The sequence below is a fragment of the Larus michahellis genome, chromosome 2 (assembly GCF_964199755.1).
Source record: "Larus michahellis chromosome 2, bLarMic1.1, whole genome shotgun sequence".
NCBI classification, from domain to species: Eukaryota; Metazoa; Chordata; class Aves; order Charadriiformes; family Laridae; genus Larus; species Larus michahellis.
In genome coordinates this window covers 129665810-129688628 of record NC_133897.1, presented here as the reverse complement: position 1 = coordinate 129688628, position 22819 = coordinate 129665810, and the positions used below count along the sequence as shown (strand labels likewise).

Below are 22819 nucleotides of genomic sequence, written 5' to 3'. Positions count from 1 at the left end.
TTTCAGTCTGTAAAAAAGACGACTGAGGGGGGATCTTATCAATGCTTATAAATACTTAAAGGGTGGGTGTCAGGAGGATGGGGCCAGTCTTTTTTCAGTGCTGCACAGTGACAAGACAAGGGGTAGCAGGCACAAACTTGAGCATAGGAAGTTCCATCTAAACATGAGGAGGAACTTCTTTACTTTGAGGGTGGCAGAGCACTGGCACAGGCTGCCCAAAGAGGTGGTGGAGTCTCCATCTCTGGAGACATTCAAAACCTGCCTGGACACGTTCCTGTGTAACCTGCTCTAGGTGACCATGCTCGGGCAGGGGGATTGGACTAGATGATCTCCAGAGGTCCCTTCCAACCCTTACCATTCCGTGATTCTGTGACCTAGGTAACTTTGTCCTTTCCTCATGTTGTGTCCGTTAACTTTTGGAAAGCACTCAGAGGATGCTTTGCCAATAAAGTACTACAGTGAATAGCTGATTGATTAAAGTAGATCTCGTAGTGTCGGTTTTCTCTGATGGCTTAGATTTTATTAATTAAAAGTGTAAAGTGCAGCAAGAAAAGCACAGAAAGAGAATTAAAGTACTGGCAACAGCACATATCCATAATGTTTTCTGTAGACTGACAGCTAGGCCTTAATGGTTTAGATAATAATAGCTAAACATTCATATTTAATGGAGAAATTAAATTGAAATATGCATTTAAAGCATGGCTGGATGCTTTAAGGGGAGCCTTGTGTTGAAAAGAGCAGAGATGATGAGTATGCATGCTGATGTTCAAGCACTATGGGTGACCGAATGGTGCAAGGAATCTATTTTGAAAGGTTTAAAATATTGCCCCTTACTTGAAGGTCATCAGCGTTGCCCGGCAGAGAGACAGTAGCTGATCGTGAATACTCTCCTACTCTGTTCCAGTAACAAAGTGAAATAGATTGAAGTCTTCACCATGATTTTATTTAATAGTCCAATGGATTAAAATGGATGTGTGGTCAGTAGTTATGCCTCACGTGAGGACTAGTGACCTCTTAATATTTGCCGGTGTCATTTATGACCATGCATTGAAAGGGTTTGGCAGCACAGAGTACGGATTCTTTTAACATAATAGTCACACATAAAAATAAACCAATATTAAGAAATCCCTATTCAAATATAGTAACATCTTTGCCAATAAAATCTACATTATTGCCAGATGTAAAGCAACTGTAAACTTCCATCATTGTTAGGAACTGTATTTAAAAAAACATATGGAGGTTTATGTGAATCAGCTGCTGAGAAACAAGTGCACATGCTCCCAGTGCTGTTTGCCTCCTGATTTCTTCATTTGAAATCAGGATATTGCCCTGAATATAATATAAATTTGTTGCTATAACCTGAGGCTTGAATCCCTATGTATCATGGAGCGTAAGTGTATTTAACTTTTTTCTGTAGATACCAGCTCTTGGATCAAAAGCCTTAAGTCCAAGCCCTGAACTTAGTCATTATGCTTTAATGGTGTTATGCCTTCTTGCCAGTCAAGGTATGCTAAGAGTCTGTAAAATCAGGGAGATGGAGGCTGATCTGTGTTTGAACTCCTGTAACTCCCTGCTTCCTTTCTACCTGGGAGTTGCCCATTACTCGTAGTAAAGCACTGTCACTGTCTTTTATAGATGGGGTCCAGGTTTTCGTGATTACGGAGTTGCTATTGATTTCAGTGCGAGCTATGTCTAAAACATTGAGGAGCTAGTTCAAAATCAATGATACGCATTCAAATCACTTCATATCCAACACGTTAGGGAAGGAATCTTAAAAGGCAAGGACAAACATGCACTTTTGGAGGTTAATTTTTCAACCCATGGCACTTGTGAAGGATTAGAGGTGACAAAGCAGCTGTTGCCTGCAACTCCTTGGACCACCAGTGCTCTTCATGGATCATCTTGTCTGCATGGATGAATGCTTCCTCTTATCTTTTTTCAGACAAGGGAGTAGGAGTAGTTTAAGGAAACAGAGAAGCACTTGTAATATCTTTTAAAGTTTTCCAGTTTTGTTGATCTGTATCACTTAAGCTTGAGGCCTGTGTAAATGTAAGTTACTCTTTTCTTCCTCTTCTCCAGCCAGTGCAAAATCAGGTACTCAAGCTGGTATTTCCTTTGGTAGATATGGTAGCGCTGAATCAGTACGAGCACTGATTCCTCTCTGATCAGGTGGAAACTTTCAGTCTTGCTTCGTACCTAGCATTTGGAAAAGTCAGTTTTCCAAAGATATTCTAAGAAACTTTTCTAGTTAATGTTAAGTGTTAAACTAGTGTTATGGGAACCCACCAGTGGGAGAGAATAAGGTGAATATGCCAAGAAAAATGATCAGTGCTCTTCCCCTTTACAATATGGATGAGAGAAAAAACAATGTGCTAGGAAGAAGGAAGTACTGAAATAGCGGAAGTGCAATCTTAATTTTCCTATATCTTAGCCTACCTAAAAATGTTCTAATGGGAGAAAGTCGCTATATTATAGACAGAGTTTTCTAGCTGAGCCTTTTATGATGTATCAATGTGCAACCTATTTTGTGTGATCAGCTTGTCTCTTAATTGAAAAAACTCAACTGGAAAATGCAACTGTTTAATTTAAATGGGGAAGGCTAATAACCATATGGAGTTTTAAGGCTAAAAAAGGGCAGTTATATCACCTAGTCTCACAGACTTTTGAGTTTTACTCACCTTTACACATCACATAAAGACGTAGTGTGGGAACACACATTAGCCTCTTTTCGGTATGAAATTGATTGAAAATGTCTTACAGCAATGCTTTGTTCAAGAGCACAAAGGAAAAATGAAAACTATTCACCCAAAATAAGGTTTAGTGAGTAAAGTAAGCAGCTGGGAAATGGAAGTCACTTTTATCCAGGTCCTTTGTTACACTGTGGGTTTCTCAGTTATATTGCTGTAACATTAGAATGACTTATTATTGGTAGAATAAAAGGTTTTTTTGATCTATCTGATTTTTACAAATATAATGTCCTAAGGCGGCAGAGAGCAGAATTTTTAATTCTACAATCTTGTGGTTTTGGTATGTATGAAGTACAAAGCAGCTTACAGATTTTTAATGATTGTATCCATAAATCATCACCTGGCATTTCAAGTTGTATTTGATCTTTTTCAATAGCATCAACCTGTGCAAGCGAATCTTTGCAAACCTTTTTGAAGGTTTAAATCATAACTGTCAGCTTAAGTGGCCTGTTTACATTTGTACTTGTTGAACCGTGATGTTCTACCAGCACCTGGAGTTCCAGGTTATGTGAGTGGTTTTCTAGTCACAGGAGTGCTTCCAGGTGACATGTGTTGCCTGTGAGAAGATCAGTACTATTCCTAGCTTGCAATACAAAACTATCTCTTAAGGAGCCCTCAGGCTAATCAAAAAGCAAGTCGACGCAAGGCCTGCTCTGCAAGGAGGCTGAGGATTACTGAAATTTTATGATCTCAATGTAATTGAATCTGAGGAACGCTGTGAAAGTTGGTTTTTCTGCCTTAACGCGTAAGAAGGGAATTGAATATAAAGAAACTTAATGATGATGATGAACGCTTTTTTTAGCGCTTTTAAATTAAAAAAAAAGTTAATAACGGTAAGGGAAAAATAGAAACTGTACTAAAGCCAAATGCAGTGAGTTCTCAGTGCAGTAATGTGGCTCTCACAACAGTCCTTAGAAAAAAATTGGAAGCTCATTCGTGATGAGGGGCTTGCTGTGATGGATAAAAAAAGAAGCCTCTTCCTGCCTGAAGATGAGAATCTACGAGAAAAAGGAGACTGGAGCCAGTTTACCTTATGGCAACAAGGTAAAACGTTTTGTATTTCTTCTCTTTCCCCAATTTCACTTTCTCGGGTTAATATAGTGTGATAAGGAGTAGCCACACAGTTTTTCCAGAACCGTTTCTGTAATCACTGAATCTGCAAAAGAAGGGAGCTAGTAAAATAGTGTCTGAGACCTCTGTGACGGTAAATAAGAGTTCTTTATTCTGAAACACGTTGTCCCCAAGCACTTTTAAGAATCCCTTGAGGGTAATGCTCCTCTTCTGGCAAGACTGCCAACACTTTGCATGGGTAATGCATCGTACAGATCAGCCTGAGGGAAGGCAGGAACATGGGAGGTGGCACATCCTTAATATTGTGTTGTCAGCTAGGTGAGATCTGTCATTCAGAAATGGTATGAGCAAAAGCGTACGCTGCCCTGTCCCTGAGCCGTGCAGCGGGAAGCCCAACTATTGGGATGACCTTAAATCCTTATAAGATTCTGCATATGAAAGAGTACTGTAAAATAAAGTATTAAAAGCAATTTAGAACAAAATGTAACCTGGCGTTGAAATGGTGTGATGCTGGTGGCATTTTTCATGTTTTTTTTCTAGGCAGCCTCATTAATGATTATACTTCTAGAATCATGTTTAAAAAATGTTAGAAAGCCTGCTCTTCACAAAAAATTTAAAAGCAAAGATGTGGTAGGCTGCTCTGATATTACAATGTGTTAATACTTCTGTTTCATAATCTGTAAAATGGGAATAATAATATTTACCTGTCTCTCAGCGTCAGCTCTTTGACAGCTTTGTTGCTCTTCTGCAAAGCAGAAAACAAGGAAATGTTTGTTTGTTGCTCTAACCAATGCTCCATCCACTGTTTTCACTAGGAAGAAAAAATGAGAATGCTTGTAAAAGTGTTCCGAAAACATGCGCTTTATTGGAAAGATTCCCAGAAGCTACTGGCTGCAGAAGAGGACAGGTACCTGGCAAATTTCTTCATTTTTACAAATTCCTCATGCCAGGAGCAGGTATGAGGAACGTGTATAGAGGGATGCATGACCTTGGTATATTTGATGGTGTCTCAGGCACACAATGAAGTTAACAGTAAAAATATGCCCAATTTTAGCCTTCAGCAAATACAATGCGAAATATGTTAGCTGAAGCCTTTCTCTGGACTCTTTAGTTGAGCCATTTTACCTTGTGTCTCCAGGAAGTTCGTGGTAGGTGAGTAGTTATTTGCCACGGGTGGTTCAATCAATAAGTAATGACTTACTAAACCTCAGCCCTAAATGACCTGGTCTGACTCGTAGCTAACCCTGCTTTAAGCAGGAGGTTGGATTACGTCCATTCTAACATGATTTTTTTTTTTTTCTGGTCTGAACCTGACTTTACAAGACTAATTCAGTGAGCCAGATTCTCACTGTGATAAACTTCACCCATCTACCCCAGCCTGGCTGCATTAGACAGAAGAAGAGTCACCTCGCGGAAGCCAAACAACAGTACTGCTGTCGCGTGCTTCTTTCCTAAACGTAAAGGAAGGAAATTTTACATCCATGAGCTGTGGCCTTGGGTGCCAACAAAGCTTGTTTCAAGTGCCTGGTCTACACTGACTACTTGGCTACAAATTAACCTCATTAAATCATGCAGTAGACTTACATGGTGTGGATCAATACATGCGCAGCTGAATGAATGGCCCAACACAGATATCATGTTGTTCTGTAGGACAGAATTTTTCATTATTCCTTTTTTTTTCATTATTCTTTTTTTTCATTATTCTTTTTTTTCATTATTCTTTTTTTTCATTATTCTTTTTTTTCATTATTCTTTTTTTCATTATTCTTTTTTTTCATTATTCTTTTTTTTCATTATTCTTTTTTTGTTATTCTTTTTTTTCTTTTTTTTCATTATTCTTTTTTTTTCAATTTATTATATTTTAGCTGTAACGATTACATGAGAATAACCTTCATGTCGCATAATTAAGGATGCAAAAGCTGGAAAACACGATGCTAGCACAATCCTAATTCAGAGCCTTGAGAATAGGCATTCAGCTTTTTCACCAGACTCTCACTTTTGATGCACAGAAGCGCACTAGATGGCTACTGCTGTGGGAATGAACAAGGCTATTGTTTCATTGATTTGTTGCAAAGGCTGGTTGTAGTGAATACAACTGATGAGAGAGGTCATCACACTCAGAGTGGCTAACAGCAAGAAAACTGCTTTCTGTGGCATCTGTAGCCAAAATGGATCTATCCCAGAGAGCAAATTCTCTTTGAGAGCTACTATTTTGTCCATCATTTTTTGGCACCTCACATGTTATCACCAGGATATGTTTTGTGGAAACATTGTGTATTCACAGCTATAGCTGTAGTCGTGTTCTGAACATATAAAATGTAAAAAAATCTGAAAAATGGTGCTTTAGAAGTCTTAAGTTTTACATCCAATATTAAGGGATGCCTAGGACAATTTTGGTCTTATGCTAGGTGTGCCTCAGATTCTTACTGGTAAATTAAATTTAAAATGTCACCTGATCTCTATTCACAAACTGAAGCACTTGGAAGCAACAGGAACAAACACAATCAGAAAATTAGGAATTCTGTGGTAGATAGACCGTTTGGATGCTTTGGGCACCTCATGTATTGACAAAGAGAAAAGAAATTTAAAATCATCAAGTACCTGCTCAATGCTGCTGAGAGAGTGTGTAGAACAATAGCAAGTGATCATATTATTAAAAATTATATAATTCTTCTTAAAAATAGCAGTAAACTAAAAGCAGTAATTCTGGGCATTTCTTAACTCTTTGGAGTTACCACCATACTTACAACCATAGTATAACTCATTGTTAGTTCAGGACTATTTATGTATAGCGCATACGTATAATTCACAGACATATCTAGACTGATCTGCGTGGACAGATAACATACACAACAGTAATCATTCCGCAATGCTGGAATATTAGCATTTAAAAAATTGTTTCTCTGGGGTATTGTTAGCTGTCCTGCATAGCCAGTTATTTGCATTGCATTAGGCTCTGACAAGGCAATCAAGTGTAGCAGAGGTGGTGGCTTGCAGCCTCTGTGTTCACCGTGGCCACTGGAGCTTACAGTTGCTGTCATAAGAAACTGCTGGTAAGCTGAAACCTCAGATGGTGGGAACGGCCAAGGCATTAGACACACACTCTTCTGCTGTTTTTTTTTTTTTTTGTTACAGTTGGAGAGCAAACAATACCTTAAACCTAAAGATTTATCAAAGTTACCCTATCCCAGCCTAATGTGAAGATTCCTCAGTTGAAAAGATGCTTCTCACAACTGTCGTGCATTATTCGCGCTTCCTGTCCATTGCATTGCTGTAGCATCACAGAAGAGTTGAGGTGGGAAGGGACGTCTGGAGATTACCTAGTCCAGCCCCTTGCTCAAGGCACGATGAACTAGAGCAGGTTGCTAGGGACTGTGTCCAGTCAGGTTTTGAATGCCTCTGGGGATGGAGACTCAACAGCCTCTCAGGGCTGTTCTAGTGTGCAGCAAAAAAGTTTTTTCCTATGTTTAAATGGAATTTCCAGTATTTCAAACTGTGTCCATTGCCTCTTTGCCTTTCACTGGATACCATTGAGAAGAACCTGCCTTCGTCTTCTTCACTCCTCCCATCAGGTATTTATATATGTTGATAAGATCCCCCTGAGCCTTCTTTTCTCCAGGCTGAGCAGTCCCAGCTCTCTCAGCTTCCCCTTGTTTGTCAGATGCTCCAATCCCTTAATCATCTTTATAGCCCTTCACTAGACTTGCTCCAGTATGTCTATGTCTTTCTCATAGAAGGTCGCACAAAACTGGACCCAGCACTCAAGAGGTCTCGCCAGCTCTGAGTAGAGGGGAAGGGTCATGTCCCTCAACTGGTTGCCAAAGCTGTCCCTAACACAGCCCAGGAGGCTGTTGGTCTTCTTTGCTGTAAGGGCACGTTGCTGGCTCATGTTCAAATTGTTGTCTATGAGGACCTCACAGTCTTTTTCTAGGAGGTTCCTTTCCAGACAGCTGTCCACCAGCTGTATTGGTAGCTGGGGTTATTCCGCCCTGGTGCAGAACTTCTCATTGTTGAACATCTTAAGATTCCGGTTTGCTCCTTTCTCCAGCCTACCAAGGTCCTTATGATGGCAGCAAAAAAAAAAAGTAGTGTATCAGCTATTTCTCTCCAACTTTCTGCCACCTGCAAGCTTGCTGATGGGGATGCACTCTGTCCCGTCACCTGAGTCATTTGTGAACCTATTAAACAGTGTTGGACCCAGTATTGAGCCCTGGAGTACACCTCTGATGAGTGGCCTCCAGCTGGACTCTGTGCCTCTGATCACAACTCTTTGAGCGTGGCTGAACTGCCAGTTTTCCATCCACCTCACTGTCAGCTTACCTTGTTTCTATTTCATCAGTTTGTCAATGAGGATGTTTATGGCAGATAGTGTTGAAAGTTTTACTAAAGTTGAGATAAACTCCCTTCATCCACCAAGCTAGACATCTCACCACAGAAAGCTGGTTAAGTACAATTTCCCCTTCATAAATCCATGCTGACTGCTCCCAATCACTTTCTATTCCTTCATGTGTTTGGAAATGGTGTCCGGGATTATTTGCTCCATCACCTTCCCAGGACTGAGGTGAGGCTGACTGGCCTATAGCCTATATATATATTTTGTCCTTAGATCCTCCTCCTTGCCCTTCTTCAAGATAGGAACAACAGTTGCTTTCTACCGGTCCTCAGGGACTTCTGCTGGTTGCCATGACCTTTCAAAGATTATTGAGTGTGGATTCACAACAGCATCCAGCTCTTTCAGCACTCATGAGCGGATCCCATCAAGACCCATGGACCAGTGTGTTGTCCCCTAACCTGATCCTTCTCCAGTGATGGTAAGTTGTCTTTGCTTCAGTTTTTTCCACTGGTCTTGTGTACTTGGGATTCCTGAAGGTCAGTCATACCAGTAAAGACTGAGGCAAAGACAGCATGTATTGACTAGCCTTTTCCATGTCCTTTGTTATCAGATCTCCTGCCACATTTATCAGCAGGCCCGCATTTTACCTAGATCTCCTTTTACTGCTGATGTATTTGTAGAAACATTTCTTGTTGCCCTTCATTTCCACCTCCAGATTCAACACCAGGAGAGCTTTGACTTTCCTAACCTCATCCCTGTGTGCTCAGAGAGTGTCTCTACAGTCTTCCTGGGTGACCTGACCCTGCTTCCAACTCTTATATGCTTCCTTTTTGTGTTTCAATTTGCCTGGGTCTCCATTATTCCTGCATGTGGGGATGAACCGTTCTTGAGCTTGGCCAAGGCGATCCTTGAAAATCAGCCAGCTGTCCTAGACCCCTCTTCTCTTCAGCACTTTATCTCATGGGATTTTTCCCCCGGCAGATCCCTGAATAAGCCAAAGTCTGCTCTCCTGAAGCTGTGGGTAGTAATCCTACTTTTTTGCCTTTCTCCCTCCTCTCACGATCCTGAGCTCCACCATCCCATGGTTGCTTCAGCCAAGGCTGACAGTGACTGTCACAAGCCAGTTGTCATCTGAAAGGGACCAGTCAGCGTGACTAACACAGGCCTTGGGTCTCCTGTGGTCCATCCCTTTAAATGATGAGTGTCTGTAAGTCTTTCCATAGGAAAGAAGGTATTTTTCTGATTGGAGATAATGATTTTCAGGTTGAAATATGAATACTGATTATTTTAATCAAAATTAAAGATATGCGCTTTTAACACATGCACACACACCTCACAAGACGTGTTTCTTGTAGTATTGAACGCCTTTGAGACATGAGAAATCACGATTGTTGCTGAGACTCTCACAAAAGGTGACATTGTACTTTTAGCCCATCATCAAGGATGAGACGTAATGAAGTCCTGAACTCCTAGCAGTATGGTTGTGAAGCTAAATGTGTTGAAGGCCGCCTTCTCTCTTCTTGCAGATCAAATATTCTATCATGCACCCGGGGACTCATGTCTGGCCCCACACAGGGCCCACCAATTGTCGGCTAAGGATGCATTTGGGCTTGGTTATACCTAAGGAAGGCTGCAGAATTCGGTGCGCCCAAGAAAACAGGTATGCTTTGAGTTTTTGGTATTTTTTTCCCACCTTCCTCAAGGCTGAAGGGAGGGGTAGGACTGCATGTAATAAAATGAAAAAGAAAAAAAGAAAAAAAAAAGGAAAAAAAGGGTGTTTTACTGATCATGAGGTATAATATATTTCATCAAACAGACAATTTACACCCTAACTCTTGGTACAAACATATAAATATCATTTGTCAAACAATGGCAGAAGTATCTTGGGAGACAAAGCTGCTGTTCTCTGCTGTAGCATGGAAATAACAGTGAGTCTAGTCCATGAAGTCTCTCTGTGTTTACTTTTATAATGCCAGTTCAATATACTTGCCAACAGGGTACCTCTATTTGTTTTGATTAATTTTTTTTTGCATAGAATTCTTGGCTTATTCAGCAAAAACTGAGACTAAGCTATACTTCTCTTTTCACCACCATTACAGAATACTCCTGTATTTCTGCAGAAGCTTCCTTCCTAGCTAGTATTATTTGTTATAATTCAGTTTAAAATATTCCTATTGAAGTTATTTTGAAGGTGAACACATCTGTGAAGTGCTTGGAGGAACAGGCTGCCCAGAGAGATGGTGGAGTCTCCTCCTCTGGAGACATTCAAAACCTGCCTGGACGCGTTCCTGTGCAACCTGCTCTGGGTGACCCTGCTCTGGCAGGGGGGTTGGACTAGATGAACTCCAGAGGTCCCTTCCAATCCCTACCATTGTGTGATTCTATGATTCTATGAGTTCACAGGTAGAAAATTTCTCTAAAGTGCATTTTAAGTGAGAATTTTTACCCCTTAGGGAAAAATTATGCTGACTTGAAGACCAGTTTTGTCTCTGTGTGCTTGGTGCAAAAACCAAAATAAAATGCAATAGTTATACATTAACAATCAGGGCATATACTCCCCTAGGAAAGAAGAGCAAATGTGATAGGGCTTTGCATGATATTATTAAACATAGATATGAAAATGTAGTATTAACTATATTGCTTTTTGCTTACAGACTTAATTTTCAGAATCTTCTGTGAAATTCTAATGATGCTTAATATCTATATGTATATTGTTGGAAGATTCTGTGTCTTGTCTGCAGCATCGGAGTGCTACAGTATCAATTTTGAATTCTTTTCATGGTATTAACGTACCTGTATCATTAATACATGGTATTAATGATACTGAGAAATGAAATGCTACTCTTGTCAGCATGACCGCAATATGTAGCAAAGATATTTTTCAGAACATTTGAAAATAACTGCAACAAGAAATGTTTAGAATTTCTGAGGACAGAAGTATCGAACAGTTAATAATAAAAAATGTTGTCACTATAGACTCCTGCCAACATAGAGTCTGTTTAACAAGCTGTCACAGTCGGTGTTATAATCTACACTGCCTACATCTAGTTACTGATGGACGCTTGCTTCCAGCATTCCAATCCAATATCCAAAATAAGTTTTAGATAGATGTTTGGATGGAGGGAGAGGTAGCTAACAGGCTTACAGGACTAATATGGAGACATGGAGTCTTTTCAATTTAGGACAGTATTGTGAGTTCCGATTGGTGGTGACCGAATGGCATTGCCATTAGGTGAGTGTGTGAACCAAGTGGTGGTTTTGATCTGCTGCCAAGAGAGCAGGTGTCCACAGCTCACCACCCAGTATTACGGCTGGCACCCTGCTTTGCCTTAACCCAAACAGAAGATGGTGTGGAAAATGAACTTAACGACCTCCTCCTTGGTACAACACTCCCTCAAAATCAAAAGTGGAGAAACACCTGTTGCTGGTACGCTGCAGACCAAGCACTTCAGTGTCTGGACTCCTGAACATGGCTCAGTCTTATGCATGGGATTCGCTCATTAGAGATGTAAAACGTTCAAGAGCTGACTACAGCCTGTGCTGGAATGTGTTAACTTTAGTTGCTTTTGGCAAGAGATCTACATTCAGAATCAGAGGCAGGATTTTCCCTGAAAGCATTGAAAGTGTGTCTACTGATGGCAATGGAAGGATTTTTTTCTTACATCTCTTCCCTCATGAAAGGGGAGGTGGGTGAACTACCGTGGAAGGGAACGGAAGGGTGCCAGGAGGAAATCGTACCTTGGGCTTTTTCAGTTTCTCCCCTCCTAGTGGTTCAGAGCAGTGGCAAACTAGTGGTTTCAAATAAGAGAGACAGCTCTCAAATATGGGTAGCGTACCTTTATACAGGTACCTTCATAGAGGGTCAGGCCTCTTCTGTCCCACTGCTGCGTGTATGAGCTAGAGAACAGAAATAATAATAATATTGTGCCCAGTTACCTCTGTGCCACCCGGTGGGTGGTGTCTCGGCCCATGGCAAGGGTTGGAACAAGACAATCTTTAAGGTCCCTTCCAACCCAAACCATTCTATGATTCTATGACGCAATTCATCCTTTGATGGACAGGAAACTCGGCTCTGTCTCCTACTGTGTTTTACTCTTTCACTTGCAGAAGTGTCTTTTTGCAGCTGCTAGGAGCCGGTACACCTCATTGGTATTCTGTGCAGCTATAGTCATTTTAGGTCGTTGGGCTATTTTGAAGTCTGTAAAGTGTACGCTGTAAAGTGTAGGGTACGATGTTCAAAAATGGTAGGTAAGTAATATCTAGTTATCAAAATCGAACATCTCTGTCAGACAAGGTAATCATGTTTTGAAATGAAGGTGCAGAATTACAGCCTTATGAAGCAGCCAGTCCAAGATCTCACCTGTAACAGGTGACGCTAGAGCCCGGCAGGTGAGATAGAAACTACCCCAAAGTGACTCAGGTTATCCTGAGTCACTCTGGTCCCGCTGTGAAGTGTTTCTCACACCACGAAGGCTTCTAGAAAATACTGATTTGCATGCTAATGGAGAGGTTTGTAATCTGTTCAAAGGGGGCTAATAGTTCTGTCAACTTTATGACTTTTGCTTTGTTGTGCAAAACAGTCCGTGCCATTATGATGGAAATGATAGATCCTGGGTTTTAACCTCTGAAACTACTTCATCTGGGTGCTTGGAGTTTTTATTGTCCTTAACCGAGCTGCACTTTCAGGCTATTTAGGGCAGGATTTTTCAGGCTTGGTTTAATTAATAAATAAATAAAAATCAAGCCCTCAAAGCCCAACACCCCCCCCCCCTCCCCAACCAACAAAAAAACCACACCAAAACAAAATGCCCCCCCAAACAAAACCAAAAACAAATCCCCAAAGCTCATACAGAACAAAAAAAAAAACACCCCCCAAAAAAACCCCAAAGTCGGCTTGATTTTTACCATATTATAGCATTGCAACTGGTTGACTCCCATTGACTTGAATAATACCAATGTAACTTCAGTGCAGTAGCAGAGACTCTGTATGACATAAAACAATTTCGTTATCAGATAGCTGATGTGGTAGCAGAAAAAACATGTGATCATACATGAAACCTGCAAAAAGCTCATTATCTAGGCCTTCAAGGCTGATGTCTGTGTGTAAGACAGTGTTAATTTTTTACTGTGTTATGCTTTCTGGTTTATCTACTTCTGCTTAAAATATGATTAGATGATCATTTCAGTTGAAATGATCCAATTTCAATTTCTGTTTCTCTTCAGAACATTACAGCACAACTCCATAATTTTCATGGTTAATTTTTGCTTTTGTTGAATTAAAAATTGAAATACTGAGATGACTTGGGAGTCTAAACCTCATTTTCACCCTGTTTTTGAAAAAAGAAAATTGTTTTCTGTGTGAATGAACACAGTTGAATGAGCTAAGCAATGCATTTCCATCTTTGATGGCAAGATCTTTTTTTCTTTACCATTACTACTGTTCACAGTTCCTAATTCCTTTTAAGGGCATCCATCCTCATGGGCTGCTTCAGCTCCTAAAAGATAACGTTAACAATTTTGATTATAAGGTCATTGTAGAGAGGCTTTAGGAGGCAATATTTGACCAATAGTGCCTCGACTGACTGTTATTCTGCCAGTCCCACCTGAAGGGATATAATGTAAGGGTATAATCAGGTCCGTGCTTTTGTCGTGCTGCAATGCAAAATAAATTTGCTTTGCCTCATGCATGCAAAACAAAATAGACAAACCAGGTAAGACATAATCAGCTGCTGTGTCTAAATACATTAGGTGAGATTGAGATCTGAGAGGCAGCGACAGTTGACCAGCACAATGACTTTTTGGACTGTTGTGACGTTATCACTTGTGGTCACTGATCAGTTGCCGATTTTTCAACCTCTATTCAAAATCATGACTCCAGATCTCAGCAGGCTGGAGAAGTGTGCCAGCTGAAACTTCTTGAAGTTCAACAAAGCCCTACAACTGATAACAGATCAACACCTTGCAACAGTACAGGCTGCATGATGACTGGATAGAAAGCAGCTTTGAGGAAAAGAACCTAAGGGTCCTAGGGGATGAATTGAACACGAGCCATAATGTGCTCTTGTCTTGACAAAGGCTAAGCGCGTACTGGACTGTGTTATTAAGAGTGTAGGAGGCAGTTTGAGGGGAGCGATCTTTTCCCCTCTCTTCTGCACACAAGACATTGCCTCTGGAGTACTGTGTCCAGTTTGGGGCTCTTCAGTACAAGAAAAGTCATTGATAAATTAGAGTGGAGGATTAAAAAGATGATCAGGAGAGAGGAGCACGCAACAGGTGAGGAGAAGCTCACCTGTTTGGAGTCTGAAAAAGGGAAGGCTAAAGGGGATCCTAGTTACGATCTTCAACTACTAATGGGTGACTCTGCAGAAGACAGTGCCAGACTCTTCTGGCAGTTATAGAATGAGACGTAATGGACACAAGTGTCAGTAAAGGAAATTCCCTCTAGATAGAAAGAAAATGTCACAATGAGGTTGGTGAAACACAGGAAAAGATGGTAGAATGTCCATGGTTGCAGATATTCAAAAATCTACTAGTCAAAAACCCGAGATATCTCATCCAGCCTCGAAGGTGGATCTAACTTTGCAGTGAGCCATGCTCTGAGCAGAGGCTTGGGCCAGATGCCCTTCCAAGGTTTCTTCTGACCTAAATCGTACTGTGATTCTTCATAAAATTGATAGACACACTGATTCTTCTGACAATTAATCTCTTCCTTCCACACTGCCTCTTGGCATTGCTTTTAAATCTAATAATTTTCTTAATTTTTCAAATGATGGAGGTGCTCAAAACCAAGCCAGTTGGAATAAATCGCGTGCGTCCCTTTTTGTGCCTAACAAAGGCACAGATCTTGGAGAAGTACCACTGTTAAAACTTGGCTCTGCCACGCTGTAATAAACACTCACACAGGGTACTTACGTCCATTCAGTGATCTGCTCTGCCTCTACTTGGCAAGCAGAAAGGCTTTAAGTTGTGTGGTCTCATCCTTCCGGTTCAGCTTTAATGGTATAGTTAAGCCAGTGTACACTATGGCATTGCAGCCTTCCTCTGAAGGAAAATCTTTAGACTCCGTGCTTTGGATGGATTTATGGGACAAGACAATTATAAGCGTGATCCGGGCCTGATTCTCTTGTTCTGATTTTTAGAAAAAGCAGATTGATTTAATGTTTTGTTGATTTAATGTTTCGTTTTCAAACCATATGACCATATTACTGGTCATTCCCTCAGTTTCTGTCACTCATTATGTATGTATCTGACTAGAAAAGCAGAAAAGTTGATTACTGAACCAGTATCATACATGCTTCCTGCTTATTGGACTCAACTCATTAAAAATATATAAATAATAAATTATAAATGTCTGACTGTGTATGTGGGCGTGACTATGCAGAGTGAAGGAAACAATCCCTCAGTAATATGAAGATCCATTGGACTGATTTTTCTGTAGTTTATTTCAATTATAACTCTGTTACTCCAATCTCTTTGTATTAGGTAGCAAAATCCTGACTGTGAAAAATATACTGTTTAAATCATTCTTGTATGTCAAAGAGCATCTTCAGAGCTGATGTATAGCTTGCCTGCTCCACGGCGCTTCATATACTACACTAACGCCTGTTCTTTTTTGTGTTGCAGAACCTGGGAAGAAGGGAAAGTTCTTATTTTTGATGACTCTTTCGAACACGAAGTATGGCAGGATGCTGGAAGTTACCGCCTGATATTCATTGTGGATGTGTGGCACCCTGAGTTATCAGCACAACAGAGACGCACCCTTCCTGCTATTTAAGGGGTTCCTTCTGATGTGCGGAGCAGAGGAGCTTTAACTCCTTTGGAGTATGCCAATAGGATTAATTTATCCAGCATACAAAGAATACTAGTATTATAAGGGTTAGAAGAGATAAAGGCGGCATTCTACAATCACAAAGGACTTGATTTAAAAAAAGGAAAAAAAGAATTAAAAAAAAAAAAAAGCCATATTTTGTTTCACACTGACACAGCACTGATATGTATTGTTTTTCCGGCTGCAAGTTTGAAAATACAAACGTTGTCAGCCGAAGAGCAATAGGTCTGGATTTTCAAACTGAGGAATGTGCAGTTGTTTTTGCCACGTCTATATTATGCGTACAAAACCAGCCAGTCAGTCACCTGCCCAGCCATGTTCAGGCACAAGATTTACAATTCCATGTCCAGGAAATACTTCCCAGGTTGTTATCTGGGAAGCAACATGTAAGATATTTATCAACATATGCACACAGCCAACTTTGAAAATCGGTATGCAGTTGTAATGTTAGCTGCTTTAGGCATAGAACATGTCCCTATATTATCAACTGTAGATAATGTGAATGGGTTACGTGTGTTTTGTATTTTTTCTACCTGAGTAACTGTATTTTTCTAGCATAGTTATGAACAAATCTTCTTTAATCAACCACTATTTTTTAAAAACAATGTATATGTAAGTGCATCTCTAGCTATCAGCAGAAAGAAAACACTATATATGAACAGATTTCATTTTTGCCAGCTGTGGCCTTCTCTTGCCTTCCTGGAAACGCAAACAGAAACTTGCATAATCAGCTGCTTAGCGAAGCTTTGTTCTTCTAAAACAAAATAGTTCTCTTAGTTAGCAGGCAACCTTCAGTTTGATAATGTGATTTTGGAAGAAGCTGAGCAAACGTGACATCTGTAGGCTCAGAGCTTAAAGTGCTTGACAGTTCTTAGGATTATGTAGTGAACTACTGTTTCTCCTATCATTACAAAAGCTTGTGTTGCGATATCCGTTTTCTACTCAGCAAGAGTCTGGGGCACCCCCTTCCAGGGGCTCCTTCTAGGCTGCCCTTGGGTGGTCATTCAGCAGAAAAAAAAAAGAATTTCTTGTGCTTTGGGTAGAAGGGCAAGGTCTAACTTGGTGTCCTGCCAGAATGCAGAGCAGACAAAGAGCTTCATGTTATTAACTTGTATTAACCTCTGCTGCCAGCATCCTACGGAGTGCTAGAATGATCCTTTAATTGAACTAATGGCATTTTCCTTGTCCTGAAATGTACGACACAATGCTGAAGTAGTCTTATCTGAGTACTGTTTACAGTACGCTCTGTATTTGCCATACAGAATCTATTTTCAAGAAAGCAAGCTGTTTGGATGCTTAAGCAGTTGGCTGGTCTTTTGGGTCGGTGTTGTTTAATGGGAGGTGGAGGGTGCAGGACCCCCGGCTGTTAACTTCTCAGAGCGCTAACAGGAAAGAGGGACCTGAGGTTGCACTGATGATGGTTATGGCTGGCTGTCACCTACTCACCTGCAAAACCAGCTGGGTGTGGGCGGGTGTGATAGGATGCTCAGGGCTTGTCAAGAGCAGTGGCATCGTTACCAAGGGTTGTGAGAGACAAACACTAAGCAAGGAGACGCTGAGGTCACTTAGTCTCCACAGCTTCAGCTTTGTTGTCCAAAAGACACTGAACAATCATCTTATTTGTTTAATGCTCGGTGGTTTTGTACTGCAGAGACCACATCATGGTACCCAAGTATTGTGACCAGAATGCCACGTCTGCTGAAGCAAAATACAGATAAGAGCTTTGCGTTCCCATAAACTGAATGCTTTTCAGATTTTGTATTTTACTAGGTAATTAAATCTTGTAATGCCATGTAACACGTGGTGATTGCACCATAAATTAGCGTAACCAGTTTCTGGAGGTGTGCACTTTAATTTCCTTTGTGACTATTAAACTGATAAAGCCTCTCTGATCAAGAGTCAGTTTTAGGCAGCTATGATAATTAGGCTTTAATTTGTTGTCCATATCAAAAATAACACTGGGACAACACACAATATACAAGAAAGTAACAGTTCTCAGTTAATCATCATGAAAACTGAAAAGATTTATAAGTTTCATGCTTAAAAAAATACAAAAATACTTGTGGAGATCTTTAGGAGAATCATGTGCAAAACTGGAAATAGGTACTCGTTATTGGGGGGATCATAATAAAAAAGGTATTTTAAATCTGTTAGTTTTTTAGTCAGAAGCTGTACTTTGTACCTCTGTAAAGCGATCAAGCAATACAAAAATAGAAACTATTTTGTAATTCTCTAAAATAAAGACATAGCTTGTAAAGAAGGAATCAAGAACCGTTTAAACCAAAATTTGTGGTTTAGGAATATTTTTATTAATGTTGCATTTTAGTTTCTGTAGCTCAGAGTAAATATGAAAGGAGTGGTAAAAGCTTTGGAGCTGTGTTTATAAAAATCCATGCCGTCCGTCAGATCTTTTTTATTGTTCCTTTGAAGTCTCACACTTTTTCTGATTGCAATTGGCAAATAGATAAAATTGGCAAATAGATACAAAGTAATCTACCCAAGATGTGCGTGTGCCAGAGCAGCACTGTTTATTAAATTGTCTAGTGACATATTGGCCATTTAAAATCTCAAGTGCCTTGAATATGACAAGGTGTATTATCAACAGCTCCTGTAACACTGAAGTGAATGTACTCTATGCCCACCTGTCAAGGAGCTGAGAGCATATCTTTTTGTTAGCTACAGTTATTGGATTAGCTAATTTACGTGGGGAGGATATATAGAGCAAACTACAGAAATTTATGCAGTGAATAAGTGGCATATTACTTTAAGTATTCCTGTTTGCCAACCGGTATTTCGTCTTGAAAAAGCTTTTCAACAATGGAAATGCCAATGGAAGAAGTGAATGGAAATGTTTTTAAGTGGAGAACCATGTCAATTTAATAATATTTTTTTTTCCTTTAGATTTATTTACAGAGGGAAATGACAGAGAAGGGCAATATAGTCTCCCATTTGTAAGGCAGTATGTACTCATCACGATGCTAGGAGGTGGATTCCTCCCTGCCTGTAGTTACCTTGCTTGTAAGCACAGAGTCTGTACAAGATCCTACAGTTAAATACAGGCCTCAATACAGTTATATACAAGGCATCGTATGTATTTATTCATGTCACAGCTAAAGAAAATAAGTAATTCTAATCCTCTGCGAGGTTTAATCCTCAAGGACTAGACTTCAGTGATATTTGCACTTCTTGGGCAGAACAAGTCCCACTTGAACGAACAGTGATTGTAACAGGTCATCACAAAGATTCGGTGGCAGTGGAGGTGAGAGTACTGACAGAGAGAAATCATAAACCAAAGTATTTCTTCATTAATGCTGCGGTATAACAGCCAATGTCTGTCTTTTTTTATCTGTTTGGTTTTTTACGTTCTGCTTTAAGCAAGTTCTCTGTGACAAATCCAAATGCCTGTGAGTCTTCGTGAGCCCAGGGAAGGGAAGGGAGCCGTGTCCTGTTGCCAGGAGTTCTCTGTAATAGGTGGTAATGGCAGGGCAGGGGGAATGGAAGAAATCCCAAAGATACATGGGCTTAGTAGTCTTATTTGTTTAATGTTCCTGTAAGCTTCTGCTGCTTTTTCTGACTCCTGTATTGCCTTGCTGGGACCGTCCGCTGCCTTAAGATAGGCCTCGCTCTCTGTCATGGAGGCCAGGCTTTGTATCAATGACGTGCTGCTGCAGAAGGTGGTTAGTCTGAAGGAGGCTATTTTGTACAAGTACTAGCGGGTAAATCCCAAGTGTGTTGATAGGATCTGGCAGGATGTCCTTTCTGTCCTATGCAGGCATAAAATGTTGTAGGTAAAGGTAGTGTTTTGTGAATCCATCTGTCTGGGCTGGCCATGTCCGGCTGAACTATATCATCACTTCAGTCTATCACTTTTGAATTCAGTGGATGTTCCAGAGGCACGTTAAAAACTCTTGTGCCCGTTATCATCTCATTTTATAGATATGGTTTACACTGCTACCTTTGATATGTTGTTGCCAACCGCTTGTTCTAGCAAATTGTCAATGTATGGCAGTTTAATTGAAGACTAAAGGGTGTGTACAGTGGTTGTACCCATTTTAGGAAATAAAGTCACTGCACATGAAATTTGATAACGATTTTTCTTTTATTTCTTTAATCTGGTTTCCGTTTCAATGAAGGGATGGGACTCTCTTTGCAGCTAGAGTAAATAGAGAAATAACAAACTGATCTTTGGCATTTCAGTTCTTCTGTTCTTCCACATTTCCTTCTAGCAGAAGCTTGTACTGAAAAATTAATTCTAAGTTTGCCTTTTTCATTTTAACCACGGCCTGCATCTGCAGTCAGCGTACCGTTCTGGCTCTACACCTTTCGCTGACTGCAGGAGGGAAGTGGGTAAATGGCTCTGCAGAGCTTTCATTTGCAATTGTGACCTAAATGAAACAATCTGGATTGAACCATTAATCACTGGTGAATGTGTCCAATGGGTCTCCCTAGCACCCCCCCTTCACACGCGCACACACATCTAATAGGCTCCCGAGTTGCCTGTGGAAAAAACACATCGTTAAAATTAAATAATTGCATTTCAAATTGTGTGTGTCTGCTGCCCACGCAACTAACTCCACTAAGCTGACAGTTTTATAAGGGCTTCAAAAGTTAAGAATAATTTTTGCTGGATACTGAAATAAGTGACCCCTTATAAGCAGCATAGATGAGGCAGTCACAAATTGTCATGTAGTATGGCATTATGCTGGCACTGATTTTTTTTTTTCTTTTTTTTTAATGCAAAATCTTTTTGTAAAACTTGAACAATAGATGCTGCTTTTTCTGCCCTCTGAGCCAGACTAAACTGCTAATTACAGCGCAAGGTTTAAATCTGAGATGCATTTCTTTAAAACACATATAACCTTCACTTCTTTAAAGCAAAGCATCCCTGCCGGAGGCTTCAGGAAAACTTCTACTGAAACACCCTGGTTCCCTTAAACAGAGAATGCAGTCCCATCGTTTCCAATATTTTAATGTCATAAGTCAAAAAAAAAAAAAAAAGATAAATTCTTTGTATATGGACAGACTCCTGCGTCAATAGAAATTTCTCAGTTTTTGTTCAGCGTTGGGCCACATGGACAGATGGCTGGTGACAGTTGTTACTTGGTCAAGAAACATGAAGGACTTGTTCTCAAGCAAAACGCGTGCGTGTGTGTGTGATGTGCTCTGTGGGTTTCTGCTACGGTGGAAGTCTGTTAATGTATCTGTGTATGTTCGGCGCGTGGGAGCTCAGTCCAGAGCCAGCAGCGGTTGAGTGTTCTCGCTTTCCCCCTGGTCTTCGTGTTTCAGTGTGCCGGCTTCCACCACTGACTGGGACCTGAAAACGAGAAGACACACATGCTAGTGAAGGCTGCTGCAGGAGCACTCACCTTCCTGGAGTCCCTTTCCTTCATTTCTTCATTTTTGCTTTTGTCCGTTTTCATCCTTACGGCTTTTTACTTCTTTTCTGTGGAACACGTAAGGAATTTGAGAAGCATTCCTTTGAATATGAACAGGGATGTGACTCATTGCGTGACTCAAATGCTTTCCAAATATTTTGCACTTAGCGACTCTCCATAATGCCAAACGCACTCAGCAACTTAAAGGCCTGATTTTTAGAGACCATGAGATCTGTTGATCCTTAATGTCTTCCTAGGCAAAGCTGCTTATGTCACTGCTTTTTGGAATACTTTGCACAAGCAAAGTCATTTATACAAGCGCTTACAGGAGTGAGTCTCAGCTCATGCTTGTTACAAATTTTGAGAAAGACAAGTAGATAAATCACAATTTACTGATGTAGGAGTTTAAGGGGCAGAAGTTTCACGAGTTGCCCGAGATCATTGAAGAAGCCAGAATTAATATGGCAACTAGAGAGCTTCTGATGTGCCCAGTCCTGCAACTTATCTTTATCTCCTTGTCTACACCTCTGAAGGAGAGCTTTATTCAGGGCTAGTCCATTTTAAATTAATTTCTGTCGTCAAGGTGGGAAGCATAGTTTTTCCTTTGCTGCTAATGGACAAAAAAAAAAAAAAAACAAAAAAACCCCCACATAATAAAAAATGAGTAAACACTAGAGAAAGTGGAGCATCATAATTTCTTGCAGTGACAAAAAGCTGTATGGGCTTAAACTAGTAGGAAAAATTCAAGACTATTACATTTTCTGAGGTCTGTGTGCCCCACTGTTTGCTCACTGAGCTATGGAAGGGGGAACTGGTGAGTTTATTGTTAGAGATTTGTTATCCTCCATGGTTTGGGCTAGGAGTTGCCTCCCAGACTGGAGTGGGCAATGAGCTTTAGAGTAAAATCACTCTCTGAATTGGGAGCTTCTAAAAAGGGAACTTTTTCAAAGGTAGGGGTAGAATCACCCAGCCACAGCATTTGCATAGTATGATTTTAAAGAGCTGGTTTTCTCGTGGATAGCTTTTAGAATTAGGGTTAGCTCTCATTCCCTACAGGATGAGTTTGTAATTCCCAGTTGTTCACTATGGTAACCTCGGTTTAAGCCTTAGCTATTTCATGATATTAGATATCACCTCTCTTTTGATAAGAATCATTAATAACTTGCATCCTTTGGTACTGCAGCACTTGATCAGGATTGAATATCATGACTGTGAATAACTTGTATGATTATTTTTCTTATGCCTGGAGCTTTCATTAAGGCATAATAAAAAATTGTTATTAAAAAAAAAAACCTCCAAAGAGAGATAACAAAAACTGGATGCTCAATGGGAAGATTTTATGTCAAAATTTTCAAAGAAAATATGTTTTCTCAAATGTTTTCTCTGTGTGTTTTTTACAGTAATGTGACATGCATAATGCTTATGACTGCATTTTAATATAGAAAAGCAGCTGATTCAGATTATG

At 40.2% G+C, this 22819-nt stretch overlaps 2 protein-coding genes across 26 annotated transcripts in view; one reads left to right on the top strand and one right to left on the bottom strand.

Annotated features, from left to right (window-relative positions):
• Window positions 1-20059, top strand: part of ASPH (aspartate beta-hydroxylase) — a 120792-nt gene extending 100733 nt beyond the window's left edge. For all 25 annotated transcript variants that reach the window (XM_074577099.1, XM_074577101.1, XM_074577100.1 and 22 more), the window contains 4 exons: window positions 3656-3791; window positions 4634-4725; window positions 9678-9811; window positions 15775-20059. In XM_074577099.1, coding sequence (XP_074433200.1) covers window positions 3656-3791; window positions 4634-4725; window positions 9678-9811; window positions 15775-15925 — 513 coding nt within the window. In that variant the 3' untranslated portion in view covers window positions 15926-20059. The remainder of the gene's footprint in view (window positions 1-3655; window positions 3792-4633; window positions 4726-9677; window positions 9812-15774) is intronic.
• CLVS1 (clavesin 1) overlaps window positions 20060-22819 on the bottom strand; it is a 110171-nt gene continuing 107411 nt past the window's right edge. The window contains exon 6 of the mRNA XM_074577124.1: window positions 20060-21293. Within this exon, the coding sequence (XP_074433225.1) occupies window positions 21206-21293 (88 nt within the window). The 3' untranslated portion in view covers window positions 20060-21205. The remainder of the gene's footprint in view (window positions 21294-22819) is intronic.